The 16,371-nt window shown below is 40.9% G+C and overlaps 1 protein-coding gene across 2 annotated transcripts in view; it reads right to left on the reverse strand.

Annotated features, from left to right (window-relative positions):
- Positions 1-1,112: 1,112 nt before the first annotated feature.
- VAV3 (vav guanine nucleotide exchange factor 3) overlaps positions 1,113-16,371 on the reverse strand; it is a 428,368-nt gene continuing 413,109 nt past the window's right edge. For both annotated transcript variants that reach the window (XM_069599254.1, XM_069599261.1), the window contains exons 26-27: positions 4,026-4,177; positions 1,113-3,361 (exon numbers count right to left, since the gene is read on the reverse strand). In XM_069599254.1, the coding sequence (XP_069455355.1) occupies positions 3,320-3,361; positions 4,026-4,177 (194 nt within the window). In that variant the 3' untranslated portion in view covers positions 1,113-3,319. The remainder of the gene's footprint in view (positions 3,362-4,025; positions 4,178-16,371) is intronic.

The raw sequence follows: 16,371 nt of genomic DNA on the forward strand, positions 1-16,371 counted from the left end.
TGGTAGTGGTAAGAGTGGTGATGATAAGATACAAGGTCTAAAGTCCCCTCAATGATAACATGTTGAAGAGAAATCCAATGGAATCAGCCCTTCAAGTAGTAGGAGTCAGGGCTGGGGTAACCCACCATACTATAATGAAATAGGGGAGATTTTGTATTTCTGAGCGCAGTGTGCTGGTGACATCAACCAGACGGAATTACCTTGAAACTGACCTTCCCCGCTCTTTAGAAGGAATGGGCTTCCCTGCTGTTCTGAGCCAACCTGCCTCCACCACTGGGGACAACCCACAGGCCTGCTCTGCCAAGGGAGACTTGCCTCCAAGTCTCTCTGGCTTAGCACTTCATCGTTTTCTATGGAAAGGTTGAATCAAAATAGATAAAGGTCAATCTCTGACACCTATCTCTCTGGGCAACATCTATTTGAGACTCTCTTTTAGGAGGCAGGAATAGGAGAATGTTTCTGAATTGTGTTCATCTTCAATCATTTAAACCGCTCTTTTGTATCACAGCTGCTCAACTATGCAGTCTTACATCCCTAATCTCCCTTTTGCCCCTGTTGTTTTTGTTTCGTTTCTAAGTCATGTCTGACTCTTTGTGAAACTGTGGACTATGGCCCACCAGGCTTCTCTGTCTAATGGGATCTCCCAGGCAAGAATATTGGAGTGGGTTGCCATTTCCATCTCAAAGGGATCTCCCGACTCAGGGATCGAACCTGTGTCTCATGCATTGGCAGGCAGATTGTTTACCGCTGAGCCACCAAGGAAACCCTTTTGCCCCTATTAAGTGTGGTGGTACAGGCTCTGGAGTCAGACCATCCAAGTTGGAACTCTCTGATACTTGCCAGCTCTGTAAGATGGGTCAAGCTACAGCCTCTCAAAATGCCTGTTCCTTCATCTGAAAAGCGGAGGTAATATGGGGTTATACCTCCTGGGGTTATTGTAAATTAGAGCACATAAAGCATTTAGAACTGTGTGGCACATGGTAAGCATGTCAATGATATATTATCTGCAACTATTGCAGATCACAGTTAGGGCTTCTAGTCTTGTGTTTATGATGAGATCTGCACATGCTGAATTATGTATGGAACTGTTCGATGGAAAGACTTCAGCTCTCGATGTAATGCAAGTAGTAACTATTTATTATATTGACATATTTACAAAATATTACAAAGTGAAATACCACTCTAATTCACCATATTACATAGGGCTGCATACAGGCAAGACAAAGTATATGGAAAACATTTACTTCTGTCTTTGGTATTAGAAATCTACACAAATCTGCAGCATTTAAAGTTTCCAATATGAAGTATTTAACATAGACAAAGATGTAAATGGTAAGGTCATGAAAAGGGACGCTAATATCCTCTGCTGGGAAACGCCCAGGTCCATGAAATGTAGCAAGAGAGGGAGTCTATTGGCTAAAAAACAACAACAACAACAAAAGAAACAGCACAAGCTACAGTACTTTACACAGGAGTGTTTCAGTTTGTATGAAGCTGCTCTCTCCGTAACATTTGGCAGACAGTAACAGACAAAACATTACCCAGACACAATGTTGCAGATAAGACTTTATGGGAAAGAATCCACTCCAAAGAGACACCTTGAGTGTGTAACTTCACTATACAGAACATCTTATAAAACTCAATTTCATGATCATTTACACATATACAAAAACTTAACTGGTTTTAGCAAGTAACTTTTCTAAAACACAATCACAGTTTACATAATTCTGAGGTAAAGGTCCTGAATCTATCCTATTTGAGAAGTCCTAGCCCACGAGGGTCTCTAAAGGGAGAAGTATCCACAAAACATCAAGTTCTGGCCCTCAGTGGGTTGGGGAGAAGGCCAATCACACCCACCTCATTTTAAAGATGATCCAAGATTTCAGAGCTAAATGTTCCTAATTTGGCTCTATGAAGTTAATGCTTCTAATGTTTTCTGTAGACACTGAGTCTTGTCAGAACATGACTTCTGCTATGGAGAAAATATTTCATCAGGAAAGGGCCAAGTTAGTGTCTTAACTTGATTCTCTTGACTGGGCACTCTGTACATCCCAGGAAAAATGTACTTAGACTCCTCATATAAACAGTGAAGACTTGGTCAAATAAATGCACTGCAGACTTATCTTCCCACCAGTTAATACACACCCGGAAATGGACTCAGATGGGAAGAGCCTCAGTGAGTGCTGGGAGCCCACAGTGGATAAAATCATAAAAGTCTAGTGATGCTCCTTTGTGTCCCTGAAATGCATAAAGGACCTTAATGTGCTTTCCTTCAGAAATCCTCAATGAGGTTGTTTGTGCTACTGTAAATACTCCAGGAAAATGTGGGAATCGGCACATATGTCCCAGGTCTTTTTCATTTGGGCAGGGGAGTCGGGGAGGAGGAAAAGGCATATGTTAATAATGTTGCTTCTCTGAAAATGACTTACTATAAATCATAGTCACTGGTCTGTTTATGTAAACAATGGCACCTTAACTCAGGTTACTTGTAACTACCCCAAAAAAATACCCAGCCAAGATTATCTCATAAAGTGAAGTACTACATTTTCTAAAATAACCCTATGAAATCATGAAGGTTGTGAAGATTTAACATGAAGATACTCTTTTATCCACTTTTTGGGGTATGTCTTCTTATGCAGAAGTTTGCAAATATAATCGGGACTTCAAATGACTATAAACTCCTCCCTCCCACAGATGTCACTTACTAAGCAAAGCTGAGCATTTGCCTCTTAAACTTTCACATGAGGAACACTGATGGTAGTGGGGGGGGCAGGGGGTAAAAGTGTTTGCCAGGCAATGAGTCACCTTGCTGGGCAATTTAAGACAAGTAATGCTGGACCTTTTCGGTAAGCTGCCCCAGTGGCAGAACTCCCATTTTTCTTCATGCTGAAGAAAGCAAAATTAAACTTCTGCTTCTTTGTACCATCAAAAATTCTGGAGAATGGCACAGGAGAAGAAAGTAAATACACATTAGACATGTACTGATGGCTGGCATTCATGACGTCTGACTGGACGAAATAGAGAGAAACATGAACCAGTGTGCTTTCAGGGCTTTCTGGGGGAAGAAAAGCTTTTGGCTTTGCCCTGGTCCCTGACGCGGGCAGGCTGTTTCTTGCATAGCTCTAGGCGAGCCATTAATCTGTCAGTACCAGCATCTTTAGAAATCCCAGCATTAAGACTTAGGAGGGGAAAGAGAGAGAAGATGTTGAATAGCCAGAAAGGCAGCTTTTTAAACACTTCAGTGAATTCATAATGCTGTACAGGCTGCTGTTAATCCCTTCTCTGAAATTCCTGGTGCAGTGCAACGCTGGACTGGAATTTACTCATCCTCTTCCACATACGTGGATGGAAACCAGCCCACCTAAAAAGGAAAAGCAACCGACACAGCAATGTGACTCTATCCAGCACTTCAAACAGAGCAGTTCATTTTCATAACACCCAGAATTAAGCTGGGGTTTAATGCCCACAATGCCCACTGCAGATGAAGAGGATTGGTTTAAACTGCTGCTAAAAGCCCAATAGAGTGAGTGGTAGAAAGGGTGGAATAAAATACGCTTCAACAGTGTTCTAATCTGTGAGGACACAAATATGTAAATTAAGAGGTTCTACTACTTAATGCTCTCTTCTTCTGCTATAGAACAAGATATAAAGACAGAGGTCCTATGCCTGCTCTTTCTAATTTAGACCAGTGGCTCTCACAGATATTTTGTGCTCTGCATAAAGCTGATGCTCTAGACTTAAAAAGAAGCTTACAGACTTAAAAGAACTGACATGCTCCTAAACCCTTTTCCCAAAAGGAAGCCATCAAATTTGCCTAAGTAAACTTTGTTTATGTCAGTATCCTAGTCACGCAATGCATTTTTCTGGAGTCCCTGTTTTCAGTAAGGAACACCACCCATGTGGAGCCAGGACCCTGGGAGGGTGACAACTGTAAGGTAGTGAGGGGTTCCCCCCAGCATCATGGGTGCCAGTGGCTGCCCCGCCCCCTTCCTTTACACGATGATCACATTGAGAGGGACGCTCACCCTGCCATTTACTTCTCCTCTCCACCAGCCGTTCGCACTCATCTTCGTATAAATCTTCACCACATCTCCTTTCAGCAGGGACAGTTCTCGCATATCTCTGGCACAGAAGTCATACCGAGCAATAGCGATGCCCAGCACCTTTGGACTTAACACTGTAAAGAGATTATGGGGCGTCAGAATGGATTTGCACTGTACCGATCATAAGAAGCTAGTCAGATGGATGTTCTAGATGCTATCAAGATGCACAGCCATGATCTCACTACAGACTAGTGATGATGGCAGAGGGGCTTGAAAGCAGCAGAACTGCTGTTTCAATTCAGCCAGCGGCAGTCAGGTCCACAAAGTTTAAAGACTCATTATTCGGTTTTCATGCTCTTCACAGGAACTTCCAAACAGGGACTAGTTTTTGTAGTTTGGCAGGAAAAATGTGAATATCTAAATTACTATCTAGGGTGACAGAATCTCAAATAACTAGCATAAATTTCCTATTGATGGCACAGTAGTCCATTTTTAACTAGAACCTCTCTGGTAAAAGCTTCACATTTTTATCTTGTAAACTCCTCAACTAAGACTCAAAACAATTAACTTTATTTTTTTGCTCTGAAAGGCTCCTACTGAATCCATGTCATCACTTCTAGTCCAATGGCATCTCCTCCCCACAAACAGCCTTTTTTTTAGTTAAAACTATTTAGAGACAGTTATTCTTTTATATATAATTTCACTTGTGAAGAAGCTTAGATCATGTTTCATGGAAAAAAATAATAAACACCATCCATGTATCTTCTTTGTTTCAAACAAATCTTATATAACTGCCCTAGTGGCTCAGATGGTATAGAAAATCTTTACTGAAATACATAACCAAAAACAAGATTCAGGGTGTTCGCTTCCTATACTTAGATTTTTTTTTTCAATAGTAGGAGAGGAGCTAACCCCTTCTTTGCCCTCATCTGCTTGTCCCGAAAGGAAAACTCAGTTCAAGCTGGACATCTGCTCGTCTCTGGTGTTTCAGAACACACTTCATATTAACATCTCGACCTGTTGCTCCTTGGGTTTATAAAATATTTTCAATTATATTTTCAGTGATTCTGAGAATCACTCACCTGGGATTGGTGGAACTTTATAAACCTTAAACGGTAGAGAAACTGAAGTACAAGAAAGGAAAAAAAAAACAAACATGGGAATTGCCATACATCATATTTTTAACAGTTCCCAGTGTCTAGACAGCTACAGTTATGACTGTCACCCTGGAAAACTGTGCCCTCTTGGAGACTGGGATCTCTGGCCTATTTTCCAGAGCTTTGCAATGATAGAAATTTTTTAGTCTCCAGGTGTCCATCATAAGATAAACGAATGGCAATGCTGTAGATTTCAGAACTGTAAAGGGAGCAAAAATAGGTCATTTTATTCTACTGTTCGGACACAAACCACTTTAATAGTTTCCTTACTGAAAACCATCCCATTACTGGGGCACTGCTCTTAGAGTTGTGCACGTAAAAACACCCCAGTGATGGAAAAACCCATCATCAACTTAACTGTGTGACCTTGTACAGTTCTTTTAACCCCTCTGGGCCACATTCTTCTCACCTATAAAATGAAAGGTCTATACCAGATAACTTGTAAGGGCCTTCTAGTACTATATTTGATTATTCCATTGGGATTTACAGGTTAAATTTTAAAAATCTGTAAGAAAACATACTTTATTCAGTCATCATGTACTCCCTACATGTCACATAAACAGCCCTTACATTCTCTGGCTAATGACGGAAATTAAGACCAGAATGCCCTGCACAAGCAGATGAACAGTCATCCTTCAAAGCAATATGAACTAAATTCTATTCTTATATTTGGAGATAAAGTTGGGATTTTGGTCCTATTTATTTTCTTAATGGAAAGACATGAACACTGGCTTTTCCCAACTAAAATTTCTGATCCTCAAGGAAACTAGTTTTATAAAGCACTTCATTCTCCCTTTATACTTTCACCTCTCAATTCTTTCTAACTGATGAAAGAAAAAATGTCTTGCTGAAATATAACATGAGCACACACATAAAACTAGAGGATTGGAATGTCAAGACAAATGATGACTTGATGACAGAGAAAAGGAAAGTGCATGGTGGGAATGTGACTGGAGTGGCTGTTTGTGAGGAAATGTATCTACATGAGAAGCCATACACAGAAGTCAAAATACTTGCAAACAAAAGCAAGTTGAAAAGACACATAAAAGCAGTAAAGCAGTACCTGACCAGAAAGGAGTGGAAGAAGGGGGGACAAAGCTGTAGTCTGGTGGAGTTACAAAAGAAAACCCACAGAACAAAGAAGGGGCTTAGAGAAGGAAAGAAAAAGAGAGAAGCAAAGAGCATTTAGGTGTTGGCAAAACACATCTTGACACAGCTATTTCGTTGTCTATAACCTTAAGAAAACTGTCACATCCAAGTTGAAATATCAAGCTTCATTTTCACCCATTCGTCTCCTATCACCATTTTTAAATGACGATCAAGCCAGATTTTTACATTTTGATTGACATTAATGCAATTCAGAGGGATCCATCCCTTTGCAGGTGAACACAGCATACCCCTCCATGCTGCCATTGGTGAACCCCTTCCCCCCAAGGTTGGCCTTCTTTGATGTGCTGCACAATCCCTACTTTGCCACATCGGTGGAGATGGTGATCATGTAAATTCTTATTGTAATATGCTTCACATTATAACTGATATAAAGAAGAGATATAAAAGCCGATAAGGTGGCGTCAATGAAATATGCAGAACCCACTGAAAATTCAAGAAAATCACTCATAAACTTTGTTAAGAACCACCCTCACCCTCCAAACAAGCATGTGCATGGTAGCTTATTTCCAAAAATAAAATATCTGGAAAAGAGAGTAAATATATCCCCCAGCTATAGGAGTGTACAGAAAATATCTATGCATTTAGATGCTCAAAAACCTCTCACTTTACTTTTAATAATCAGGGCTAAAATTATCAAATGGTTTGAAAGTGTCAGATGCCATGCTCAGTGTTTTATATTCATTTAATTGTCACAAAAACTCAGAGGAAGATACCCATAATATTTCTTCATATTTGAGAACAACCTAGATTCAAACCTACACAGTGTGACTCGAGTCAAGGCTCTTCACTGCTGCCTACTCTGCATCTATCCCTCTGCTTCAGGTACCACCCTGGACAGTTTTAAAACTCTCCCTGCTGATGCCAAGGTGCCATTGTAATAGAAAAGGAAGTGTGATTGTAAACTTTCTCCCAGTGTGTATTCTCCCCTTAAGCCATGTAATAAGTTATTTGGTTGAGCTATGTTTGCCCAGAGACTCTACTACTAAGTTCTTGCTACTGGGATGGGATGTTAGCAACAGTATCGTGAGGCATCTTTGGGAAGGCAGCTGGCACACATCTTCACCCTTCTCTTGTTCTTTATTCTGCCCTGCTGTCTGGAATGCGATAGCTACCATCCTGGTTCTTGAGAAGGCAGACCTCACCTTAAGGATGAACTTGAAAGAGTCTGGGTTATTAACGTACTCTTGTACCTAAGAGTAGCAGTAGCTCATTAAGGGGATGCTTAGATTCCAACCAAACAGACTGGGCAGAGGAACTAAAAGGAGGGGTTCAGTGGTTCTTGGGTTCATATATAAATTGATGCATGCATGACACTTTTTCATAAGTGGCCTCCCATATTTGACCTACCCTGAAGTATATCCTTGTTGATAATCAAGGTTCTCTTGTAGTCCACTGCATGTTCCAAGTTACACTTTTTTTTTAAAAAAATATAGCAGTATGTGCCCATACAACTAATTTTATAATCTGTGCAATTGACTTTATATTACCATGCAATGTAACTGGTTTGTTTGATTTCGAGGTCATGTTATATCTATTGTTAAAGAGAGGAAAGGACGCCAGCTCTAACTGAATGAGGAAAATGGCACCGTAACTCTACTGTTGGCAGAAAATCTGGTGCCAAGATTCCTATCCAGTGTTTGGGAGAACTCTTCATTCTGCTCATTACTCCTAAGTGTCCATGCTTGATTCTCTCTCTGGGACTATTTATCCATGGAGTAATAAAAAGAAGTGGTATTTCCCCAAAATTTCCAATGAAGGTAATTCAAGTCAAGAGTCTGAAAGATAACAAAAGTTAACTCTAGAAGGAAGAAATAAGAAGTCAATGAAAACACAACTAAATGGTACTTAAATCTCAAATTTAGGTAGATAGCGCCTCCTCCTATTCGTTGAGCTCATCTTTGCTCACTTAACTGCTCAACTTCCAACAAAAACCGGCACAACACAAAGGAAAGAACATAAAATATGTTCATGTCTTGTTGCCCAGGATCCCTGAGAGCCAGAATCTATCAATGATATTCCTACAACAACTATCATTTTTTTTCTGAGGTGCTGAACAGCTATTAAATACAGTATGTCTCATGGCATTAACCATACCATAGGCCTGAGGAATCTTCTCAGGAGAGAAACGGATTAACCTCTTACATCCCAAGATGTAGCTCTCAGCCAAACATTGTAAGTCCTGGTAAGATGCCTTCTAGTTTTCACACATTGTAGCATGACTTATTGTTGTCACTCTTTCTACATATCAATTTTCACTGTCTTTGGGTCCTAAATTCTTGTATGCTGGCAAAACAGCATTTGAACACCTGGCACCTACGGAGAAAAGAGTGTAAAAGAATGTGTCTCCCTAGGAAAGCATGGACTTAAATCTAAATGTAAGCAATGTCAGAATAAAGTATTTGATAAAGATATTTTGTGAAGTGGTTTAACCTATAAAACATTTATGCCCATAGTTAGACTATATCCACCTATTTCTACACACACGTACAGATAGATGTTTTCTACATCATATTCCTCCAACTGTACCAAGACGCTAATGTAAGAATTATTGGTAGGTGCATATCCTGGAATGGAATAGAAACAGCTGAGTAACAGTGACATTCAAATGGGGACACTGAAGGATTATAACCTCCCATTTCTTTTACTTCCTGGCCTAAAATTCATTCACCACCTAGTACTGTAGGGAGCCTGGTGCTAGTATATCGCATTATTCCAGGAAGCTTCTTAAGAGAAAGAACTTTTATTCATATCTGTATCCACTGGGATAATACTAAAAATCTGTGTTGAGACCTTTTTCATTAAAATAATCATTTGCAAACTGCATGCCTTAGTTTAGGGCCTAACTTTCCTCCTTCCTCAAATACTTTCAACTCCTTATTAGTATAGACGGAGAACGTTGCTCAGACAGACCATCCCAGCCAGGTAGGTCTCTCTTGTTAATTTCATATGATACCTGGCATTCAAATGGGCTAATGTTTATGGAACATTAGCAAATAAGTGGCTCATAAGCGTCTGCCTCCAATGTGGGAGACCTGGGTTCGATCCCTGGGTCGGGAAGATCCCCTGGAAAAGGAAATGGTAACCCACTCCAGTATTCTTGCCTGGAGAATCTCACGAACGGAGAAGCCTGGTAGGGTACAGTCCATGGGGTCGCAAAGAGTCGGACACGACTGAGCAACTTCACTTCACTTCACTTCACTTCATAGCCTAGTGATAGTTCTCATTAAGAGTTATTCAAAGTACAGTCAAATATTAACTCTTCCAAGTTAAAACTTGAAATACTGACATTTTCTAATAGAAACAGAAGCTATTGGCATAACCATTATAAACTGACTGGCAAATAACTACTGAATATTATTCAGTTCTGAGACTTGACTAAGAGGACAGAGCCACAGAAGTATGTCAATTAAAAAAGGAACACAATGTTCACAGTAGAATAAAAAGTACTAGTGAACTGAGTTCGACACATATATTTCTGTTGTCAAGGTTAACTTAGCATTGCTCTAAAGTGTTATGCTCCGCCTTGATTAGGCTATTCGTGTTCATGAGCAAATGAAAATCCACTCAATTTTCAATAACATTTGAAATTTGTACACTGCAGAGACCAAGCTCAATCAACACTTGTCCTTAAGGTACTGATTATCAAATCAAAGTATTTTTGAACTACCACTTAATTATCCATCATTTGTATAACTGAAGATGAGGCTAAGCATTTGGTAATTATTCTCTGGGGCAGGAATTACCTAATGCAGAGCCTTTAGTTGGAACAACCACAGGTATTTACACTCATTTATGTTAACAAAAAAGTCATCAGTAAAAAATATCAGACAGTTGTACCAATGGTACCATCATCAACACAGTTGTCCCTGAGTCTGGGCCCAGTAGTGGCCTAGAGATTTTCCTGAAGAACTATGTTCCTATGTGGACCCACTTTGAAGGATCCAGGAATTCCTTTTACCAGGATCATCTACAGATGGTCTAGCAACAGAGAACATGTTGAGAATTTAATGAATATTTAAATTTGTGATCTTTAACCTTAGTTTTATTTTGGAACCTAGTCATGTCTTCTTAAACTTGCAGCAAATTTCATAGACATAGTATCAAATATCTGTTCCCCCAATCTCTCTCAAATACACAGTGTTTATTGTATATTTTATATATTGTCACTGAAGAAACTAATTCAGATTGGCTGAATTATGACAGTAACCTAGCAGGACTTTGTGACACATCAGATGTGAGATAGAATAGCAAGAGAATATTCTAAGATGACTGTAAGGTTTTTGGCTTAAGCAACTGGAAGAGTGGAGATTTTTTTTTAGGGAAGTACTCAAATGGAGCCTAAATTCTACTCACAGCACTATCTAAGATGAGTGATTTCTGTATCTCAGTATCAACTCTCTCTTCATTATATATAATATTGGTTTTATTTAATTGAATGCTGACATCTGGTAAATGGACATATCTCCTCTAACCTAAAATTCAAAGATATGACAAGGAATACTTAGACTTATTGTGAATATAAACAGCTACTTGGTATTCAGTGCTGCACAATCTAAATATATAAAGCCATTAACGAGAAAAACTGAGTATAATAAGGCCTTATTGTTATGGAAAATGAGATCATTTGACATTTCAGGGGACTCCAGATTATTTATAGGCATCTAGTTTACCAAGATGTGAACTTTATTCTAAATGCTTACTCTTTAAGACAGAGCATCAGACTTCAAAAGAGCTTACAAATTAGTGATGAGAGAGAGTTGATACTGAGATTCAGAAATCACTCATCTTAGATAGTGCTGTGAGTAGAATTTAGGCTCCATTTGAGTACTTCCCTAGAAAAAAAAATCTCCAATCTTCCAGCTGCTTAAGCCAAAAACCTTACAGTCATCTTAGAATATTCTCTTGCTATTCTATTTCACATCTGATGTGTGAGAATGTCCCGCTGGGTCACCGTCATAATACTGGGTTGGCCAAAAGCTTCATTCAGATTTTTCCATAAGATATTATACAAAAACCTGAATGAACATTTTGAGTGAGTGAGTGAGTGAAATCGCTCAGTCGTGTCCGACTCTTTGCGACCCCATGGACTGTAGCCCACCAGGCTCCTCTGTCCATGGGATTCTCCAGGCAAGAATACTGGAGTGGGTTGCCATTTCCTTCTCTAGGGGATCTTCCTGACCCAGGGATCAAACCCAGGTCTCCTGCATTGGAGGCAGACGCTTAAACCTCTAAGCCACCAGGGAAACCCCACATTTAGCCAACTCAGTATATCACCTGTCTGGATGCGTGTTGGTCCAGGCTACCGAACTGCTGCATAAGCCTCCTGACTGGTCTTCCTGCTTCTGCACTGTTGCTGCGCCCATGCGCTCAGTCGCTTCGCTCTGTTCTTGGCAATCCTATGGACTGTACCCAGCCAGGCTCCCTAGAACAATCCTATTACAGTCAGACCACGTTTCCCTCTGTTTAAATCCTTCCAATGGCTTCCCATTTCTTCCAGAGTAAAAGCTAAAGTCTTCCACAGCTGCACATCGGCTGATCTGCTGTCTCCATCTCTGCTGCTCTGTTCACACTGCACACGTCATATATGCGCCTTCCTTTGCACTGGCTCCTCTGTGAGCACTTCCTTGAGTTTTTACTCAACAGTTACTTTCAGAATGAGGCCTACCCCAATGCCCCATAAAAGAGCCATGGACACACACCAGTTGAACGATGCGGTACAGAGAAAAACCTGAGATTATTGCGGGGGGTGGGGTGGGGAGTGATATACAAGCAAAGAAGTAGTTAGAGGGTACACAGTCCCCTAAATTCTCACTGTCCTACTGCTGAGGATGAGCATGGAAGTTCTGCCCGTGCCATGGCCAAAGTTCAGTAGCCTGCTCTTCAGATGGATTAGGGCATTTATGTGAGTTTATAATAGTAGAAACTCCCCATTTACTACGGACCAGATATTTGTGACCCCCTCACCATCCTCCAAATTCATATGTTGAAACTTAATGCCTCATGTGATGGCGCTAGGGAGTGAGGCTTTGCAGAAGTGCTTAGGTCATGAGAATGAAGCCCGCATGAATGGGATTAGTGCTCTTATGAAAGCAGTCCCACAGAGCTTCCTCATTCCTTTCCACCAACTGAGGACACACAGCACCTTCTGTGAACCAGAGAGCAGGTCATTACTAGATACCAAATCTGTCCGCACCTTCACCTTGAACTTTCCAACATCCAGAAGCATGAGCCATGCATTTCTAGGGTTTATAAGACACTTGGTCTACGGTATTTTGTTACAGCAGGCCAAAGAGACTACAGCACTGGTCATCCAAGTGACCTTGTTAGGAAGGGGAGCTTGTGAAGCCAGCAGCTGTTCTACTATGGAGAAAACTCAAAACTGCTGAACCAGCTCTCTACTAAACAACCAAAAGGAAGAAAAACGAATCTCTAGTTTTGTTCTTCATCACCTGACCACCTCAGTTAAAATCATAAACCACTCCCAGAACCCCTGAGAAGCATTACACTGTTAAATTATTTTTCCAGAATATTCACCAACTTCTAGTATCAGTTCAGTTCAGTCACTCAGTCATGTCCGACTCTTTGCCACCCTATGGACTGTAGCACGCCAGGCTTCCCTGTCCATCACCAACTCCCAGAGCTTGCTCAAACTCATCCCCATCAAGTCAGTGATGCCATCCAACCATCTCATCCTCTGTCATCCCCTTCTCCTGCCTTCAAACTTTCCCAGCATCAGGGTTCGTTCCAAGGAGTCAGTTCTTTGTGTCAGGTGTCCAAAGTATTGGAACTTCAGCTTCAACATCAGTCATTCCAGTGAATATTCAGGACTGATGTCCTTTAGGATGGACTGGTTGGATCTCCTTGCAGTCCAAGGGACTCTCAAGAATCTTCTCCAACACTGTAGTTCAAAAGCATTAATTCCTCAGCGCTCAGCTTTCTTTATGGTCCAACTTTCACATCTATACATGAGTACTGGAAAAACCATAGCTTTGACTACACAGACCTTTGTTGGCAAAGTAATGTCTCTGCTTTTTAATATGCTGTCTAGTTTGGTCATAGCTTTTCTTTCAAGAAGCAAGGGTCTTTTAATTTCATGGCTGCAGTCTCCATCTGCAGTGATTCTGGAGCCCAAGAAAATTAAGTCTGTAACTATTACCATTGTTTCCCTATCTATTTGCCAGAAGTGATGGACTGTATGCCATGATCTTTGCTTTTTGAAAGTTGAGTTTTAAGCCAGCTTTTTCTCTCTCCTTTTTCATTTTCATCAAGAGGCTCTTTAGTTCCTCTTCGCTTTCTGCCATAAGGGTAGTGTCATGTGCATACCTGAGGTTATCCATATTTCTCCCAGCAGTCCTGATTCCAGCTTGCGGTTCATCCAGCCCAGCATGATGTACTCTACTTATAAGTTAAACAAGCAGGGTGACAATATACAGCCTTGATGTGCTCCTTTCCCAATTTGGAACCAGTCTGTTGTTCCATGTCCTGTTCTAACTGTTGCTTCTTGACCTGCATACAGATTTCTCAAGAGGCAGGTCGGGTCGTCTGGTATTCCCATCTCTTTCAGAATTTTCCAGTTTGTGGTGATCCACACAGTCAATGGCTTTTGTATAGTCAATAAAGCAGAACTATGTGTTTTCCTGGAATCCTCTGGCTTTTTCTGTGATCCAGTGGATGTTGGTAATTTGATCTCTGGTCCCTCTGCCTTTTCTAAATCCAGATTGAACATCTAGAAGTTCTCGGTTCATGCACTGTTGAAGCCTGTATTGGAAAATTTGAGGCATTACTTTGCTAGCGTGTGAGATGAGTACAACTGTGTGGTAGTTTGAGCATTCTATGGCATTGCCTTTCTTTGGGATTGGAATGAAAACTGACCTTTTCCAGTCCTGTGGCCACTGCTGAGTTTTCCCAATTTGCTGGCATATTGAGTGCAGCACTTTCACAGCATCATCTCTCAGGATTTGAAATAGCTCAACTGGAATTCCATCACCTCCACTAGCTTTGTTCGTAGTGATCCTTTCTAAGGCCCACTTGACTTCACCTTCCAGGATGTCTGGCTCTAGGTGAGTGATCACACCATCACGATTATCTGGGTCGTGAAGATCTTTTTTGTACAGTTCTTCTGTGTATTCTTGCCACCTCTTCTTAATATCTACTGCTTCTGTTAGATCCATACCACTTCTGTCCTTTATTGAGCCCATCTTTGCATGAAATGTTCCCTTGGTATTTCTAATTTTCTTGAAGAGATTTCTAGTCTTTCCCATTCTATTGTTTTCCTCTATTTCTTTCCATTGATCACTTAGGAAGGCTTTCTTATCTCTCCTTGCTATTCTTTGAAACTCTGCATTGAGATGGCATATCTTTCCTGTTCTCCTTTGCCTTTCTCTTCTCTTCTTTTCACAGCTATTTGTAAGGCCTCTTCAGACAACCATTTTATTTTGCCTTTTTGGCCTTTCTTCTAGTAAACTATATAATTTATTTTTATCTATTATCCACTGTCCCCACTACCATGTGAGTTCCACAAAGGCACAGACTTGTCTTTTTTTTCCACCACTGTACATCCCCAGTAATTTGAACAATGCTCACCCTGCAGTAGGCCCTCAATAAAGATCTGTTTTTTCAAATTTATTTTTAATTGGAGAATAACTGCTTTACAATGTTGTGCTGGTTTCTGCCATGCAACAACATGAATCAGCCGTAAGTATGCAGATGTCCCCTCTCTCATAAGTCTTCCTCCCACCCCACGCCCACACCCCAGCCCTCTCGTGTTAACACCGCCGCTGGTGTCACGGAGCACCAGGCTGCTTCCCTTGCGATTCCGCGGCTCTGTCCTCGCTGTCTGTTTTGCATAGGGTAGTGCCTATATGTCAGTGCTTTTCTCGCAGTTTGTCCTGCCCTCTTCTCCCCACGCCATGACCACAAGTCTGTCCTCTACGTCTGTGTCTATTCCTGCCCTGCAAATAGGTTCATCAGTACCGTTTTTCTGGATTCCATATATATGTGTTAAGATCTGTCAAATGAATGAGTGTGGGGACCTGTGGGGCTTAATGGTGAGACTGTAGTAGCTAAAGAAGAGACGAGGAAAGAGGTTCTTGGAGAACTTCCCTATGAGGAGGACCAATGAAGAAAACGAGGGAAAATTAACTGGGGAAGATGGAGGTTTGGATAGAAAGACAGAGCTCTCAATAGGAAAAGATTTGAATGAGCAAGTTAGCCAATCCTGAAATGCTTGTGCTCAATTCTTAAAAATTTGAATGTGTTCATAGTAGGGTGGCCAGGATGGTGACAAATTTGGCAGCCATGTATATGACAAGGGGTTGAGAAATCTGAGTGGTTTATTGAGAAAGAAATATGGCAAGGAAGGGAACAAAGCACATGATATGAAAGGTTATCATGGTAGAGTAGGTATATAGTATATTTAACTTGGAGTAGCTTTGAAGAGACAGGCTTCCTGGGTGGCACTAGTGGCAAAGAATATGTCTGCCAATGCAGGAGGCACAAGCTCGAGCTCTGGGTCAGGAAGGAGGGCTCTGGAGAAGGGCATGACCACCCACTCCAGTATTCTTGCCTTGAGAATTCCATGGACAGAGGAGCCTGTCGGGGGCTACAGTCCATAGGGTTTCAAGAGTCAAAGAGATAACTAATGATGGTAAATAGCTACAAAAAGTCAAGTTTCTGGAACAAAATAGGCATTTTAGAAATTTTGTTCAAAAAATAATTAGCTGCTTTGTGTAGCTGTGGACATAAAGTCACCTGAGTATAAGTGAAACCTGAAGATGACCTCTCAGAAATGTCACAAAAGATATTTGCTTTAAAAAGCCTCTACCAGAGTTGACATGAAGTCTGAGAAGCTTCAATCCTAGAATCCCCCTGCATTCCTCTGTTGTTGAGCTGTTAAGCTAGCATGTAACACCCAAGGGATATGTGTGGTAGAGTGTCTGGTACAAGTGGATTCTTAAAATATTGACTTAAAGTTGTGAATGAAACAAAACCTTGACCAAGTT

Source organism: Ovis canadensis, chromosome 1 (genome assembly GCF_042477335.2).
Source record: "Ovis canadensis isolate MfBH-ARS-UI-01 breed Bighorn chromosome 1, ARS-UI_OviCan_v2, whole genome shotgun sequence".
NCBI classification, from domain to species: Eukaryota; Metazoa; Chordata; class Mammalia; order Artiodactyla; family Bovidae; genus Ovis; species Ovis canadensis.